The 16,034-nt window shown below is 39.3% G+C and overlaps 1 protein-coding gene across 1 annotated transcript in view; it reads right to left on the bottom strand.

Moving 5' to 3' along the window:
- Window positions 1-1,710: 1,710 nt before the first annotated feature.
- Window positions 1,711-16,034, bottom strand: part of gra (granulito) — a 128,109-nt gene continuing 113,785 nt past the window's right edge. The window contains exon 7 of the mRNA XM_063041249.1: window positions 1,711-3,381. Coding sequence (XP_062897319.1) covers window positions 3,298-3,381 — 84 coding nt within the window. The 3' untranslated portion in view covers window positions 1,711-3,297. The remainder of the gene's footprint in view (window positions 3,382-16,034) is intronic.

Raw genomic sequence — 16,034 nt, 5'->3', positions numbered from 1 at the left:
CAAAGGCTGTCAAGATGTTCTGGAGTAACACCTGATGACTACACATTGATTGGGGCTCTAACTGTTTCAATGGATACCTGTTAGTTTGTGTGAGTCTATTCAGTCATCCTCTAAATCTGGGAAAAAAATAAATAAAACAAACAGGTGGCGAGTGTGGCTTGGACAATCCTGTTATTAAATATAATATGTACAAGCAGTTTGTCAATTTCATGAAACAGCCTTATGTTTTCTATCCAAATGTCTTCTGAAAACTTAAATGTATCATGTCCGCTGATTCAATTTAACTATTCTGCTTGTTACAGCCATTAAAAAAACTCAGTAGATTTATTAAAAATTATTCCTCTTTCATAAACTGTGGTGACTTTACCAGACCTTAATGCTTTTCAGATGCCTTGCTGTCACATTGCTAATGACTGGAAAATGTTGAAATAGGGTTAATAAGCCATATCTCATTCTAATGCACAAATCAATGAGTATGTAAAACAAAGCTATCAAGATCAAATCGTTTTTGATCTGTTCAGCTGGACAACAACTCTTTGACCACAGACTAACATCTGAAATAATATATCTCAGACATTTGCTGTAATATTTGATTGAGAATAGATTTTAAAGATTTGCATTAATTAAGCGTTCTATCTCAAACACATTTTTATTACTAAAGTATTTGCACAGTATTTCTAAAGCTTTTATTGCAAGAGTAAATCTTTCATCTTGAACTTTACATATACTTTTTCCATCAAATGAATGAAAATTGCTATCAGAGTTTTGCTGGGAACTTTAATTACTCAGTTAAAAAAATTATATTTTGCCATAAAATATTGTAATGATTTGGCAGTAGCAATTCATATATAGAATGGCCGAGATTGCATGATGGTTAGGAATTAAGTGTTTGTGTTGGGATTGTGAGGTGGAGGAGAGTGGCTAGAGTGGTGAGGGGGCAGCTGATAGTCTGCAAACACTAGCAGGTAGTCTAGTTTTTCTTTGGATGGGAATGTAGTTTGTTTACACAGTAGCAAATATTGCACTGTAAGTCCTGGATCAATACACTCCCTACAGAATCCCTTACAGAAAAAGTTGAACCTTACTCTTAGGTATGAAGACTAATTGTAAAAAATATAGGTGAGTAAGACCTGAAAGATACAAAAGGTCTCAGGAATACTTTGTAATATAAGAAACAGTTTAAAAAGGTAAATCAGGAAATTATTAATATTACGAAGGTATGGGTGAAAGAACTACAGGGCTAAAATAGTTAAGTATAAACTTGGGAGTAATTCTATTTTCTTCACCAAAAAAGATCACTACATGAAATTCACTCCTATATTTTAAAGGGTGGTAAGGGTGAAAGCCTTCCAAACATTCATACACAATAAAATACCACAAGAAGAAAATACAGGAGTTATTTTGCAAAGATGGCATGATTATTTTTGGAGAAGTAGTCACAGTATATAAATGAAAACATTAGTAACTCTAAACCTTCATTACTCTTTTGAAATGAGTCAGTCTAGACAATCAGTGAATATCATGTACTATTCATAGATGCTGTTTGAGTCAACCAGTGCTTCAGAATTCAGACTGCAAAATCGGGTGTATGAGTTTGAACTTATTCAACCAGCTAAATTGTAGCAGGATATATGAATCCTTCATCAAAAAATTCAAGATTTGCGTTCTCATTCTTGAGGTACAAGTTCTCCACAAAAGGTGGCTGTGGAGAATTTGCCTTGGAAATAGTTCAATAAAGCTACAAGTTTATTGCCCAATGCAATAAAATCTCAAGGATTCAGCAAAAAGCAGCAGTCAACATGCCAGTTTATTAATTTCAGCTGTATGAACTATGCAGAGTTTTTAAAGATTATACTTCACCTGTTGGCCTCCTCAGATAGTTGCATTGAAACTTGTGATATTATTGGCCAGCTGGGAACAATTTAAATTTCAAGGAGAGCATGGTAAATATTCATACGTCTTTTCATTTTGAGATCATAAACCACATAGCATAGTATTTCAATCTACAAACTCAAAGTTTAAAATCCTTGATGCAAAAAGGTCACACTTCATTGAATGTAGCCTCAAAAATTTGTGTTCTAAGCCATTAGAAATCAACTAATAATCAATTTGAAACACCAATGCCTATTATCACTTTTTCCTATTTTATCACATATTCTGTAAGTTGAAAACAATGGGAGATTAACTTGGGAGAATAATGCATTGCGGTGTTACATATAATTTATTAAGTCTTGAAATTGATGTCTATTTTTCATATTGAATGTGCTATTACTTGCTATCTAGATATAATCTCATGATCTCAGAGGCACAGGTGTTAAAGAGACTATATTGCAAATATCAGTAGATGCAGACTTTTATTTGGATCTTTTCATGCCTATCTGTTCTTTGGGTCTCCATGCCTACTGTATATATTCAAATTTCTTATTACAAAATTAACTTACATATGTAAAGGATGATGATGCATCTTCCAATCCATAAATGTGAAATACAGTACACTAGGTCTTACATGTTTCAAATCCAAACATTCCATAAAAATGGCTGCAGAAAATATCTCCCAGTAGTTCTCTGATAAACCTCTTTTAAGAAAATAACTGAACTAATCAGGAAGCAAGCAGCATCTTTAGCACAGGAAGGACAAAATAGTATAACTCTAACATTTTAAAAGGAATTTTGGCTACCATTTTTCTCATTGGGTAACTGAGGTCATCCTATCATGTACATAAAGAATAACATCAAAGAAGGAGTATGGCCCTGTATGAAATTCACTTTTTTTACATTCCTAGATAATAAACATTGTAGGTAAAAGGAATCACTCATAATTGTATATTTTAAATGTTTGAGATTGAAGTAGAATGAGTAATATTATGTTGCATTTTAAGTAACAAAATTGTTCTGCATGACCTTGATTATCTTGATTATTTCCAAAATGTGGAATGGTTCTGTCCAACAGCTATATCTCAAAAGAGAATTAGAATCGTAATATACAATACACACATATTTCTATAAAGTGCATTCGCTACGTTAAAAAGTTATTTGTTAACCCATTTTCAATTTATTTCAAGTGCACAAACTCTACCAAAAGTGCTGTTTTACAAATGTGGTACTTCAACATCTTGATTAATTAGAATCAAAGAAATTAATCATGAACCTCATCACTGTAAAAATCTTCTAGCTGTTGAGAAAAGTTGGATGGGTTCTTCCCATAAAGATCCAAAAGTCCAGTCGATATGTTTAGAAATATTAAACTGAATATAAGCACCTTCCAAGCGAGTTCAGGACTTGATTTACAACCATCATTCAGCCAGCAATTCCCTGATGATTTGTAGCCATCTTTTGGTAAGCAAAGCATAAACCCCGTCCACTTTCATACAATCTCTCTCTCTGAGTAAGAAAGCATGACAATTAGTCTGTCGTCTAGGAATATGTAAAAATCAATCCATACTTATCATTACTATTTTAAAATATGTTCCACTGCATTCCATTTTTCATAGTGAAATATTCCAAATGGCAATAAGTTATACTTAGTTGAAACAACTCGAAAATACATTACATAACAAGATTAGAGAAAATTATTATTCTCCAACTGAATTTATATCAGGCAACTGGAGAAGTCCTGTGTAGATTTCATCTGATTGGTTTCAATTCTTTCATAAAATACCATAAGCGATATTGAGAGGCCCAGTGAACCATGAAAATTTTATAAAAAATTAAACCCAAAGTGTCCAATCCAAGTGTTATTGCTAGCAAGATGATATTTCAGTACATACAAGGACAGAAAATTTCTTACATTTATTAAGACAAAATATTAGTCACATGTTCTTCACCTTTTTGAAAAGCTAAGTTCCTAAAAAGAATGGGTATCCATGATCAAGAAGTTTTTAGTTATGCTCAAGTAACAGCTGCTTCTGTTTGCAAGATGGAGATCCTTAAGATATGTTCTTCATCTAATTAATTTAGTTAGTATATTCTGTCAGGAAAACGTACCTTAACTGCTATGTCAGCAAGAAAACAGAAATTTGCAAAGTATCAAGTAAATTTCTCATGAACTTTAATATTGAGTACTTTGAATAAAAATCTCATCTATAAATTATTCTTCCAATTAAATGTAATTTGCTCTTCAAATAGACTTGTCATTTATCGCTTCTTTACAAACTGCCTTATGAGTGGAAGAAATTTTCTGCCACTTTGTTGTAGAAAGATAATTGGAAAATAACTGTTCATAAAGGGATTTTAAAATGATATCTGAATTCCATATTATCATAATCACTCTTAATTAGACCATCACTTTCTTTCAACTTTTTTGAAAAATCCTTATTTCACTGGTCCCTAGTAATCTTACAATTGAGATTTTATTTGATGCTTTTTTCAGAAAAAAATGCTTCAGTTTGTCTTCAGTAGTTTAATTACTCATTTTCAACAGCTTTCTACTTCCTTAATATAAAATCAACTACAATTTTAAATATAATTTATGTCCTATAGCAAATGAATAATAAAAATAGTTGAAAAGAATGTCCTTTTATTTGGTCACATATATTATCAGGAAGGATTGGAAGAATGAGAAGATTTTGAGGAAAAAGTATCTGCAAGCTGGAAAGAAAAGTGCAAGTGTGGAAGTAAATTTAGGTCATAATGGATATAAATTCAAGACTGGGATTTTAAATTGAAGCTCTTGAGGAATTAAGAACAAATATTAGTAACAATAGGGATGCTAGGCAACTAAGAAAACTTGTCATTATTGTCATAATACATACAATAGATATGTGACAAAACATAACTTTACTGAAGCCATATTTCTGTGTCTCTGATCTAGAAACATGATTGAATCAATTCACAGCTGCTAGGTAATTCAAATAACTTAATACACCTGGAAGTAACTACTTGATTTTCATAAAAACGACTTTTAGTATCTTTCAGGGAAGGAAATCTCCCTTTTTTCCTGTTTCAACTGGGACTTCCCATGAAGAAATATAAATGTTCTTAACTACCTCCTTCGTTCTAGGAAAATTATGAATAAGTGCTGACAATCCAAGTAAATAAAAGGGAACTGGTGAAAACAATTACTGGTATATCAGAAAGGCTGAGAAAGAGGAGGACAACAGAAAGATGATGTTGGCTAATTGCAAGTAATGACCCTTTGTGAAAGAGATGTAAAGTTTGTGCTATCTGGTTGAAATAGTACTAAGGAAGGAAGATGAAAGCAGTTTCAAGAAAGCAGAATTTATGTTGGAAGACAAAGGTGACATCTTCAGTCTCGGTGTTATTGCAACACAAGCAAATTCAGTTGTCCCAATGCGGCAGGTGAAACTTGTATCTTTGGTATCCAAGTTCTCTTTGTTGCTAATCAAACCCAAACTGACAGTGTAAAAAATACATTGTGATCCATCAGAATGAAAGACTATCTGATATTTTAGCCTAGGTGAATGTTAGTTCATGGAACGAAAGTCAGTTGTCCTGTTTCAGGGTCACAACATTATCACTCTGTTCATGATCAGTGAGACAGTGTCAGAATCAGTTAGGTCAGAATTGCCACTTTGGAGCTGCTTGTCGTCATCTTCCACGCCCATCTGTTGAAGTCAGTGGCCACACAAATGCAATAAGGACATAAGCACAGTGCTTACGTCCTTCCGGGAATGCAAAAGAAAGGAGAAGATGCTAGAATAAAAAAGTTTTGCGGAGGAGGTTAATCTGGTGTCTTCCCCCTTCCTGAAGAAGGGTCTTGGCCCAAAACGTCAACTGTTTATTTATTTCCATAGATGTTGCATGACCTGCTGAGTTCCTCCAGCACTTTGTGTGTGTTGCTTTGGATTTCCAGCATCTGCAGAATTTCTCATGTTTACCATTTAATTTAACACATTGCACTTCTCAGTATTAAATTTAATCAGCAGCATGCTCCTTCATTCCATTAGTCTATGTCTACATCACTTCAATCACAATGTGCCTCACTATATACAGGACTTCTACCAATTTTGAAATAATACTTGTAAACCAATTGTAACCTATGTACCTTTGAAGAAAAGTAGTGGCATATCAACTTTGTGTATCTCTTTTTAATTCAATAAATAATCCATTTTTTGTTTCCTATCTCATGACTCATTTCATATCTGTCTGTTACTGTCCCCATTTTTCTATATACTGCATTTTGCTTACAAGCAGTGAAACTTATCAAATATATTTTGGAAGCCTACATGAACAACATCAAAACTCTTTGTTACCTCTTCAAAATACTCTTTTAGTGCAATATGAAACACTTGAAGCCTAATTAAGTAAATTGCTTACTGAACCGGTGTTGAACAATGGCCCACATCAATTCTCTGCATAACTATGCAGTATTGTCATTCTATTACATGTATGTCTATGGTACTCACAATGGCTTTACTTTTGTAGTGGCACCTTGTGGATCTAGCAAAAGAAATCAATTGGTCCGCAATTCACAGTGTGAAGATAAGATCAGTAAGGTGGGGTAGACCAAGCTAAAGAGAGAGATCAGGATGGCAAAAAAAGGGTATGAGATGAATTTGGCAAGCAGGGTTGAAGATAATCCCAAAAGGTCCTTCAGTTATATTAACTGTAAAAGGGTGTCTGGGGGGAGAGTAGATCCTCTTAAAGACCATCACCTATACGTGGAGCTGCAGGAGATGGTTGAGATTTCTAATCTCTATGTCTTCTCAGTGTTTACTAAGAAGATTATCACGATGCCAAAGAAATGAGGGTAATAAGTAGTGAGGTTTTGGATCATATGCGTATTATGAGGAAGAAACCTGACCAAGTGTAACTCCAGACCTTAGGTAAGAAATTGTGGAGGTCCTTGTTAGTCACTGGTGAAGTTCCAGAGGACTAGAAGGTAGCTAATGTTGTTCCATTGTTCAAAAGGGGTAGCAAGGATAGGCGATGGAACTACAGGCCATTAAGCCTGACATAAGCTGTAGGGAAGTTACTCAAGGGATCTCTGAAAGACAAGATCGCATATTTAACACCTAATCAGGAATAGTTAGCATGGTTTTACGCATGGGAGGTTATGTTTTTGGCAGACATCAATCATTACGAGCACTCACAGTGGTGATGCAGCATAAGGTTTAAAAAGAGCATGGGGCCTTTCAGAACTTTACAGCGGGTTTCAGTCACTATGAGCAGTTGCTTGTTGGTGAGGCAGCATGAGGGTTAAAAAGAGCTTGAGGTCTTTGAGAATTTTTGGTAGACCTTAATCATCACAAGGTCTTGTTTGTTGGTGAGGTAAGACAAAGTTTAAAACGGGCTCAGAGCTTGTTGGGATTTTTCTGCAGGCTTCAATCATAGCGTTCTATTACGCACTTGGCAAAAGCCAATAAAAAGAAGTTAGATTTAAGTGGAGCACCCATTTTATGAGTGGGACATTATTAGAGGGGTTAGTTTCAGGTTTTGGATCAATAGGTTTAGGCAAGAAGCGACAAAGGCTCTAGATAAATTTCTGGTGAGTTTTGTGAAGAGTAAAACTCTTGTGAAGAGCGGTGAAATGATCGGACAAAGTCAGCATGGAGCGGTGAAATGATCGGACAAAGTCAGCATGGATTTGTGAAAGGAAAATCATGTCTGACGAATCTCATAGAATTTTTTGAGGATGTAACTAGTAGAGTGGATAGGGGAGAACCAGTGGATGTGGTATATTTGGATTTTCAAAAGGCTTTTGACAAGGTCCCACATAGGAGATTAGTGTGCAAACTTAAAGCACACGGTATTGGGGGTAAGGTATTGGTGTGGGTGGAGAATTGGTTAGCAGACAGGAAGCAAAGAGTGGGAATAAACGGGACCTTTTCAGAATGGCAGGCGGTGACTAGTGGGGTACCGCAAGGCTCAGTGCTGGGACCCCAGTTGTTTACAATATATATTAATGACTTGGATGAGGGAATTAAATGCAGCATCTCCAAGTTTGCGGATGACACAAAGCTGGGTGGCAGTGTTAGCAGTGAGGAGGATGCTAAGAGGATGCAGGGTGACTTGGATAGGTTGGGTGAGTGGGCAAACTCATGGCAGATGCAATTTAATGTGGATAAATGTGAAGTTATCCACTTTGGTGGCAAAAATAGGAAAACAGATTATTATCTGAATGGTGGCCGATTAGGAAAAGGGGAGGTGCAACGAGACCTGGGTGTCATTATACACCAGTCATTGAAAGTGGGCATGCAGGTACAGCAGGCGGTGAAAAAGGCGAACGGTATGCTGGCATTTATAGCGAGAGGATTCGAGTACAGGAGCAGGGAGGTACTACTGCAGTTGTACAAGGCCTTGGTGAGACCACACCTGGAGTATTGTGTGCAGTTTTGGTCCCCTAATCTGAGGAAAGACATCTTTGCCATAGAGGGAGTACAAAGAAGGTTCACCAGATTGATTCCTGGGATGGCAGGTCTTTCATATGAAGAAAGACTGGATGAACTGGGCTTGTACTCGTTGGAATTTAGAAGATTGAGGGGGGATCTGATTGAAACGTATAAGATCCTAAAGGGATTGGACAGGCTAGATGCGGGAAGATTGTTCCCGATGTTGGGGAGGTCTAGAACGAGGGGTCACAGTTTGAGGATAGAGGGGAAGCCTTTTAGGACCGAGGTTAGGAAAAACTTCTTCACACAGAGAGTGGTGAATCTGTTGAATTCTCTGCCACAGCAAACTGTTGAGGCCAGTTCATTAGCTATGTTTAAAAGGAAGTTAGATATGGCCCTTGTGGCTACAGGGGTCAGAAGGTATGGAGGGAAGGCTGGGTTCTGAGTTGGATGATCAGCCATGATCATAATAAATGGCGGTGCAGGCTCGAAGGGCCGAATGGCCTACTCTTGCACCTATTTTCTATGTTTCTGTGTAAGAGGATAGGACATGAGAGAATAGGACCAATCAAGTGTGACAGTGAAAAACTGTGTATGGAACAGGAAGAGATAGAAGAGGTACTTAATGAATAATTTGCTTCAGTATTCACTACGGAAAAGGATCCTGGCAATTTTAGGGATGACTTACAGCGAATTGAAAAACTTGAGTATAGAGACATTAAGAAAGAGGATGTGCTGGAGCTTTTGGAAAGCATCAAGTTGGATGAGTCTCCGGGACCGGACGAGATGTACCCCAGGCTACCGTGGGAGGCGAGGGAGGAGATTGCTGAGCCTCTGGCAATGATCTTTGCATCATCAATGGGGACGGGAGAGGTTCCAGAGGATTGAAGGGTTGCAGATGTTCTTCTCTTATTCAAGAAAAGTAGAGATAGCCCAGGAAATTATAGACCAGTGAGTCTTACTTCAGTGGTTGGTAAGTTGATGGAAAAGATCTTGAGAGGCAGTCAGCATAGTTTTGTCAAGGCAGGTTGTGCCTTAGGAGCCAGATTGAATTTTTTGAGGATGTGACTAAACATATTGATGAAGGTAGAGGTGTAGATGTAGTGTATATGGATTTCAGCAAGGCATTTGATAAGGTTCCCCATGCAAGGCTTATTGAGAAAGTAAGGAGGCATGGGATCCAAGGGGACCTGGCTTTGTAGATCCAGAGCTGGCTTGTCCACAGAGGGCAAAGAATGGCTGCGGACGGGTCTTATTCTGCATGGAGGTCGGTGACCAGTGGTGTGCCTCAGGGATCTGTTGTGGTACCCCTTCTCTTCGTGATTTTTATAAATGACCTGAATGAGGAAGTGAGGGATGGGTTAGAAATTTGCTGATGACAGAAAGGTTGAGGTTGTTGTGAATAGTGTGGAGGGCTGTCAGATGTTACAGCAGGACATCGATAGGATGCAAAACTGGGCTGAGAAGTGGCAGATGCAGTTCAACCCAGATAAGTGTGAGGTGGTTCATTTTGTAGGTCAAATATGATGACAGAATATAGTATTAATGGTAAGACTCCTGGCACTGTGGAGGTTCAGAGGGATCTTGGGGTCCGAGTCCATATGACACTCAAAGCTGTTGCGCAGGTTGACTGTGTGGTTAAGAAAACATATGTTGCATTGGCCTTCATCAACTATGAGGTTGAGTTTAAGAGCCAAGAGGTAATGTCACAGTTTTATAGGACCCTGGTCAGACCCCACTTGGAGTACTGTGCTCAGTTCTGGTCACCTCACTACAGGAAGGATGTGGAAACTATAGAAAGGGTGCAGAGGAGATTTACAAGGATGTTGCCTGGATTGAGGAGCATGCCTTATGAGAATAGGTTGAGTGAACTTGGCTTTATGTCCTTGGAGTGGCAAAGGATTAGAGGTGACCTGATAGAGGTATATAAGAAGATGAAAAGCACTGATCATGTCGATAGTCAGAGGCTTTTTCCCCAAGGCTGAAATGGCTAACACGAGAGGGCACAGTTTTAAGGTGCTTGGAAGTAGGTACAAAGGAGATGTCAGGGGTAAGTTTTTTTACACAGAGTGTGGTGAGTGCATGGAGTAGGGTTGCCAGCAACGGTGGTGGAGGCAGATACGATAGGGTCTTTTAAGAGACTCCCAGATAGGTACATGGAGCTTAAAAAAATAGAAGGCTATGCGTAAAGTAAGTATTTCCAAAGTAAGTACATGTTCGGCAAAGCATTATGGGCTGAAGGGCCTGTATTGTGCTGTAGGTTTTCTATGTTCTATGTTCTCTCCTTCTTTGTCTATCAGTACATAGCTAGTGCTGTCAGAATGAGTCCAGGATTAGTGGTATGTCTTCGTGTGAGCTAAGACCATAAGACATAGGATCAGAATTAGGTCATTCAACCCAACAGGTCTGTTCCACCATTCCATCATGGCTGATCCCCGATCCCTCTCAACCCCATACACCTGCCTTCTCAACATATCCTTTGATGCCCTGACCTATCAACTTCCACCTTAAATATACCCATGGAGTTGGAATCCACCTCAGTCTGTGGCAGAGCATTCCACAGATTCACCGCTCTCTGGCTAAAATAATTCCTCCTTGCCTCCGTCTAATAGATCACCCCTCAATTTCGAGGCTGTGCCCTCTAGTTCGGGGTACCCCCTGCAGAGTAAACAACCTCTCCATTTCCACCCTAACTAGTCATTTCAACATTCTGTAGGTTTAAATGAGATTCCCCCAAATTCTTCTAAATTCTAGTGTGTGCAGGCACAAAGCTACCATATACTCTTCATATGTTAACGCTTTCATTCCCGGGATCATCCTTGTTTATCACCTCTGGACTCTCTCCAATAACAACTCATCCTTCCTGAGGTAAGGGGCCTAAAACTGTTGACAAAATAGTAAGTGTGGCCTGACTAGTGTCTTATTGAACATCAGCATTATCTCCTTGCTTTTATATTCTATTCCCCTTGAAATAAATGCTAACATTGTATTCGCCTTCTTTACCACAGACTCAATCTGTTAATTAACCTTCTGGGAATCTTGCACAAGGACTCTTAAGTCCCTTTGCACCTCTGATGTTTGAACCTTCTCCCCGTTTAAATGTGGGAACTATGTGAAACCTTCTGTCTCCCTGATAACTACATTTGCACGAAGTACATCCAGCTGCAGCTCTTTACACACCGTGTTAGGAAGCTGCAATTGCAGCTGGAAGACCTTCAGGTCATATGAGAGAATAAGGAGAAGATAGATGGTAGCTGAAGGATGCTAGACACCCCTAAGCTGCAGGAGGCAAGTGACTGTCAGGAGCGGGAAACAGAACAGGCAATCAGTGCAGAGCACCCCTGTGGACGTTCCCCTCAATAACAAGTATACCACTTTGGATACTGTTGGGAGGGAAATGAACTACCAGATGAAAGCCACAATAACTGGGTCTTTGGCACTGAGGCTGGCTCAGAAGGGAAGGGGAAAGAAAAAGAGTGCAATTGTGAGAGGGGTGGACCTAACAGGAGGTTCTGTGGACTTGAAAGGAACACTTGGATGGTATGATGCCTCCAAGATGCCAGCATCAGGGACATCTCAGATGTAAAGGAGGAGGGTAAACAGCATGAGGTTGTTGTACAAATTGGCATAAATGTCATAAGTAGGACAATGGCTGAGGTTGTGGAGAGAGAATATATGGAGTTGGGTAAAAAGCTGAAAAGCAGCGCCTCAAAGGTAGTAATCTCTGGATTTCTGCATGTAGCACACACCAGTGAGGATAGAATGATTTGGTAGATAAATGTGTGGCTGAGGAATTGGCTCAAGGGGCAGAATTCCAGATTTCTAGATCGTTGAGATCTCTTCTGGAGAAGGTATGACCTGTACAAAAAGGATGGGTTACACCTGAACACAAGGGAGACCAATATCCTTCTGGACAAATTTGCCAGTGCTGTTGGGGAGGGTTTAAACTAATTTGGTAGGGGTTAGAAACTGGACTGATAGGGCAGAGGATGAGGCAGTCGATATACAAGTAGGTGCAGTTTGTATTTTAGAAAGGGATAAGAATCTAACATTCAGTAATACGGGGCAAAATTTAAAAGGGTGATTAATACAGGACTGAAGTTTTATATTTGAATGCACACAGTATATGGAATAAGGTATTGTAGCGCAGTTAGACATTAGACCATAAGACCATAAGATATAGGAGCAGGATTAGGCCATTTGGCCCATCATGTCTGCTCCGCCATTTCATTATGGCTGATTCAATTTTCCTCTCAGCACCAATCTCCTGACTTGTCCCCATATGCCTTTATGCCCTGACTAATCAAGAATCTATCAACCTCTGCCTAAAATATACATAAAGGCTTCGCCTCTACAGCTGGCTGTAACAAAGAATTCCACAGATTCACCCCTCTCTGCCTGAAGAACATCCTCCTCATCTTCTTTCTGGAAGGACACACCTCTATTCTGAAGCTGTGTCCTTTGGTCTTAGACTCTCCCACCATTAGAAATATCCTCTCCACATCCACTTTATCAAGGCCTTTTGTCTTTCGATAGGTTTCAATTAGGTCACCCCTCATTCTTCTGAGTTCTAGTGAATACAGGCCCAGAGCCATCAAATGCTCTTCATATGACAAGGCATTCAATCCTGGAATCATTTTCATGAAGCTTCTTTGAGCCCTCTCCATTTTTAGCATAAACTTTCTAAGATAAGGAGCCCAAAGCTGCTCACAATACTCCCGAGGCCTCAACAGTGCTTTAGAAAGTCTCAACATGACATCCTCGTTTTTATATTCACGTCCTCTTGAAATGAATGCTAACATCGCATTTGCCTTCCTCACCACAAACTCAACCTGCAAAATAACCTTTAGGGAATCCTGCATAAGGATTCCCAAGCCCCTGGTGCACATTTTTTTTTTGCATTTTCTCTCCATATATAAAATAATCAACCCTTTTATTTGTTCTACCAAAGTGCATGGTCACATATTCCCCGACACTGTATTCCATTTGCCATTTCTTTGGCCATTCTCCTAATCTGTCTAAGTCCTTCTGTAGCCTCTCTACTTCCTTAAAACTACATACCCCTGCACTTCATATTGTAAGCAAACTTTGCAACAAAGCCATCAATTCCATCATCCAAATCATTGACATATAATGTAAGAAAAATCAGTCCTACCACAGAACCCTGTGGAACACCACTAGTCACCAGTAGCCAACCAGTCTCCTTTACTTCCACTCTTTGCCTCTTGCCAATCAGGCATGTTTTATCCATGCGAGAATCTTTCATGTAATATCATGGGCACATAGCTTGTTAAGCAGCTTCAAATGTGGCACCTTGTCAAAAACCTTCTGAAAATCCAAGTACAGATCATCACCCAATTCTCCTTAGTCTATCCTGCTTATTGTTTCTTCAAAGAATTTCAACAGATTTGTCAGGAAAGATTTTCCCTTGAGAAAACTATGCTGACTACAGCCTATTCTTTCATGTGCCTCCAAATATCCTGAGAATTCATCCTTAATAATCGAGTCCAACATCTTCCTAGGCATTCAGCTGAGACCCACTGGCCTATAGTTTCCTTTCTTTTGCCTCTCTCCCTTCTTGAAGAGTGGAGTGACAATTGCAATTTTTCAGTCTTCAGGAACCATTCCAGAATCTAGTGATTTTTGAAAAATCTTTACTAGTGCCTCCACAGTCTCTTCAGCTACCTCAATCAGAATCGTGGGGTGTATACCATCTGGTCCAGGTGATTTATCTACTTTCAGACCTTTCAGTTTCACAAGAAGCTTCTCTCCAGTAATGGTAACTTCACACACTTCATAACCCCTGACACCTGTACTACTTGTGTCTTCCATGGCGAAGACTGATGCAAAATACTTTTTCAGTTCGACTGCCTTTTTCTTGTCCCCCATTAGTACCTCTCCAGCATCATTTTCCAGCAGTCTGATATCTACTCTTGTCTCTTATTTACACATTATTTATCTGAAGAAACTTTCGGTATCCTCTTTAATATCATAGGCTAGCTTACTTTCGTTTTCCATCTTTACATTCTTAATGACATTTTTTAGTTTGTAAAAGCTTCCCAATCCTCTAACTTCCCACTAGTTTTCCCTCTATCATATGCCCTCTCTTTGGCTTTTATATTGGATTTGGGAGATTGGTAGGTATAACATGGGAATCACCGAGCTGTGGCTGAAAGAACAATCATAGTTGAAAGGTTAACAGCTAAGGATAGACATTGATTTGAAAGGACAGGCAAGTAGGCAGAGAGGTTGGGGTGGCTCTGGTGGTAAAAAAATGAAATCAAATCCATAGGATCTTATCATAAAGGAACCCTTAGGAGGCAGTGATCATAATATGATTGAATTCATACTGCAATTTGAGAGGGAGAAGCACTGGTCAGTTGGATCAGTATCGCATCAGAATGAAGGGAATCACAGAGGCATTAGAGTGGAGCTTCCACAGGTGGATTGGAGGAGGATACTGGTCGGAGTTTCAGCAGAGCAGAGGTGGCTGACGTTTCTGAGAATAGCTCACAAAGTGCAGGAGAGATATGTTCCACAAGGAAGAAGTTCTCAAATGGCAGGGGTAGGCAACCGTGGCTGACAAAGGAAGTTCAGGACTGCATAAAAGCCAAGTAAAGGGCATATAAGGTAGCAAAAGTGAGTCTGAAGTTGGATGATTGGGAAGCTTTTAAAATCCAACAAAAGGCAACTAAAAAAGTTACATGAAAGGAGAAGATAAAATATGAATGCAGACTAGCCATTAATATAAAGCAGGCTATCAGTTATATAAAAATTAAAAGGAGACGAGAGTTGATATTAGACCACTGGAAAATGATGCACAGAAACAAAGAAAACCTACAGCACAATACAGGCCCTTCGGACCATAATGCTGTGCCGAACACGTACTTACTTTAGAAATTACTTAGGGTTACCCATAGCCCTCCAGTTTTCTAACCTCCATGTACCTATCCAAGAGTCTCTTAAAAGACCCTATTGTATCCGCCTCCACCACTGTCGCTGGCAGCCCATTCCATGCACTCTCCACTCTCTGCATAAAAAAAACTTACCCCTGACATCTCCTCTGTACTTACATCCAAGCACCTTAAAACTGTGCCCTCTTGTGTTAGCCATTTCAACCCTGGGAAAAAAACCTCTGAGTATCCACATGATTAATGCCTCTCATCATCTTATATACCTCTATCAGATCATCTCTCATCCTCCATCACTTCAAGGAGAAAAGGCCAAGTTCACTCAACCTATCCTCATAAGGCATGCTCCACAATACAGGCAATATCCTCGTAAATCTCCTCTGCACCCTTTCTATAATTTCCATATCCTTCCTGTTGTGAGGTGACCAGGGTCCTATACAACTGTAACATTACCTCTCAGCTCTTGAACTCAATCCCACGGTTGATGAAGGCCAACACACCGTATACCGCCTTAACCACACAGTCAACCCGCACAGCATTTTTGAGTGTCCTATGGACTTGGACCCCAAGATCCCTCTGATGTCCCACCGTAACCACTGACAGCCCTCCACACAATCCACAATACCCCCTACCTTTGTGTCATCAGCAAGTTTACTAACCCATTCCTCCACTTCCTCATCCACGTCATTTATAAAAATCACGAAGAGAAGGTCCCAGAACAGATCCCTGAGGCAGACACCACTGGTCACTGACCTCCATGCAGAATATGACCTGTCTACAACCACTCTTTGCCTTCTGTAGGCAAACCAATTCTGGACCCACAAAGCAAGGT

The sequence above is a fragment of the Mobula hypostoma genome, chromosome 1 (genome assembly GCF_963921235.1).
Source record: "Mobula hypostoma chromosome 1, sMobHyp1.1, whole genome shotgun sequence".
Classification (NCBI taxonomy): domain Eukaryota; kingdom Metazoa; phylum Chordata; class Chondrichthyes; order Myliobatiformes; family Myliobatidae; genus Mobula; species Mobula hypostoma.
Note: the sequence above shows the minus strand (reverse complement) of the source record. Positions and strands in the feature narration are given on the sequence as shown.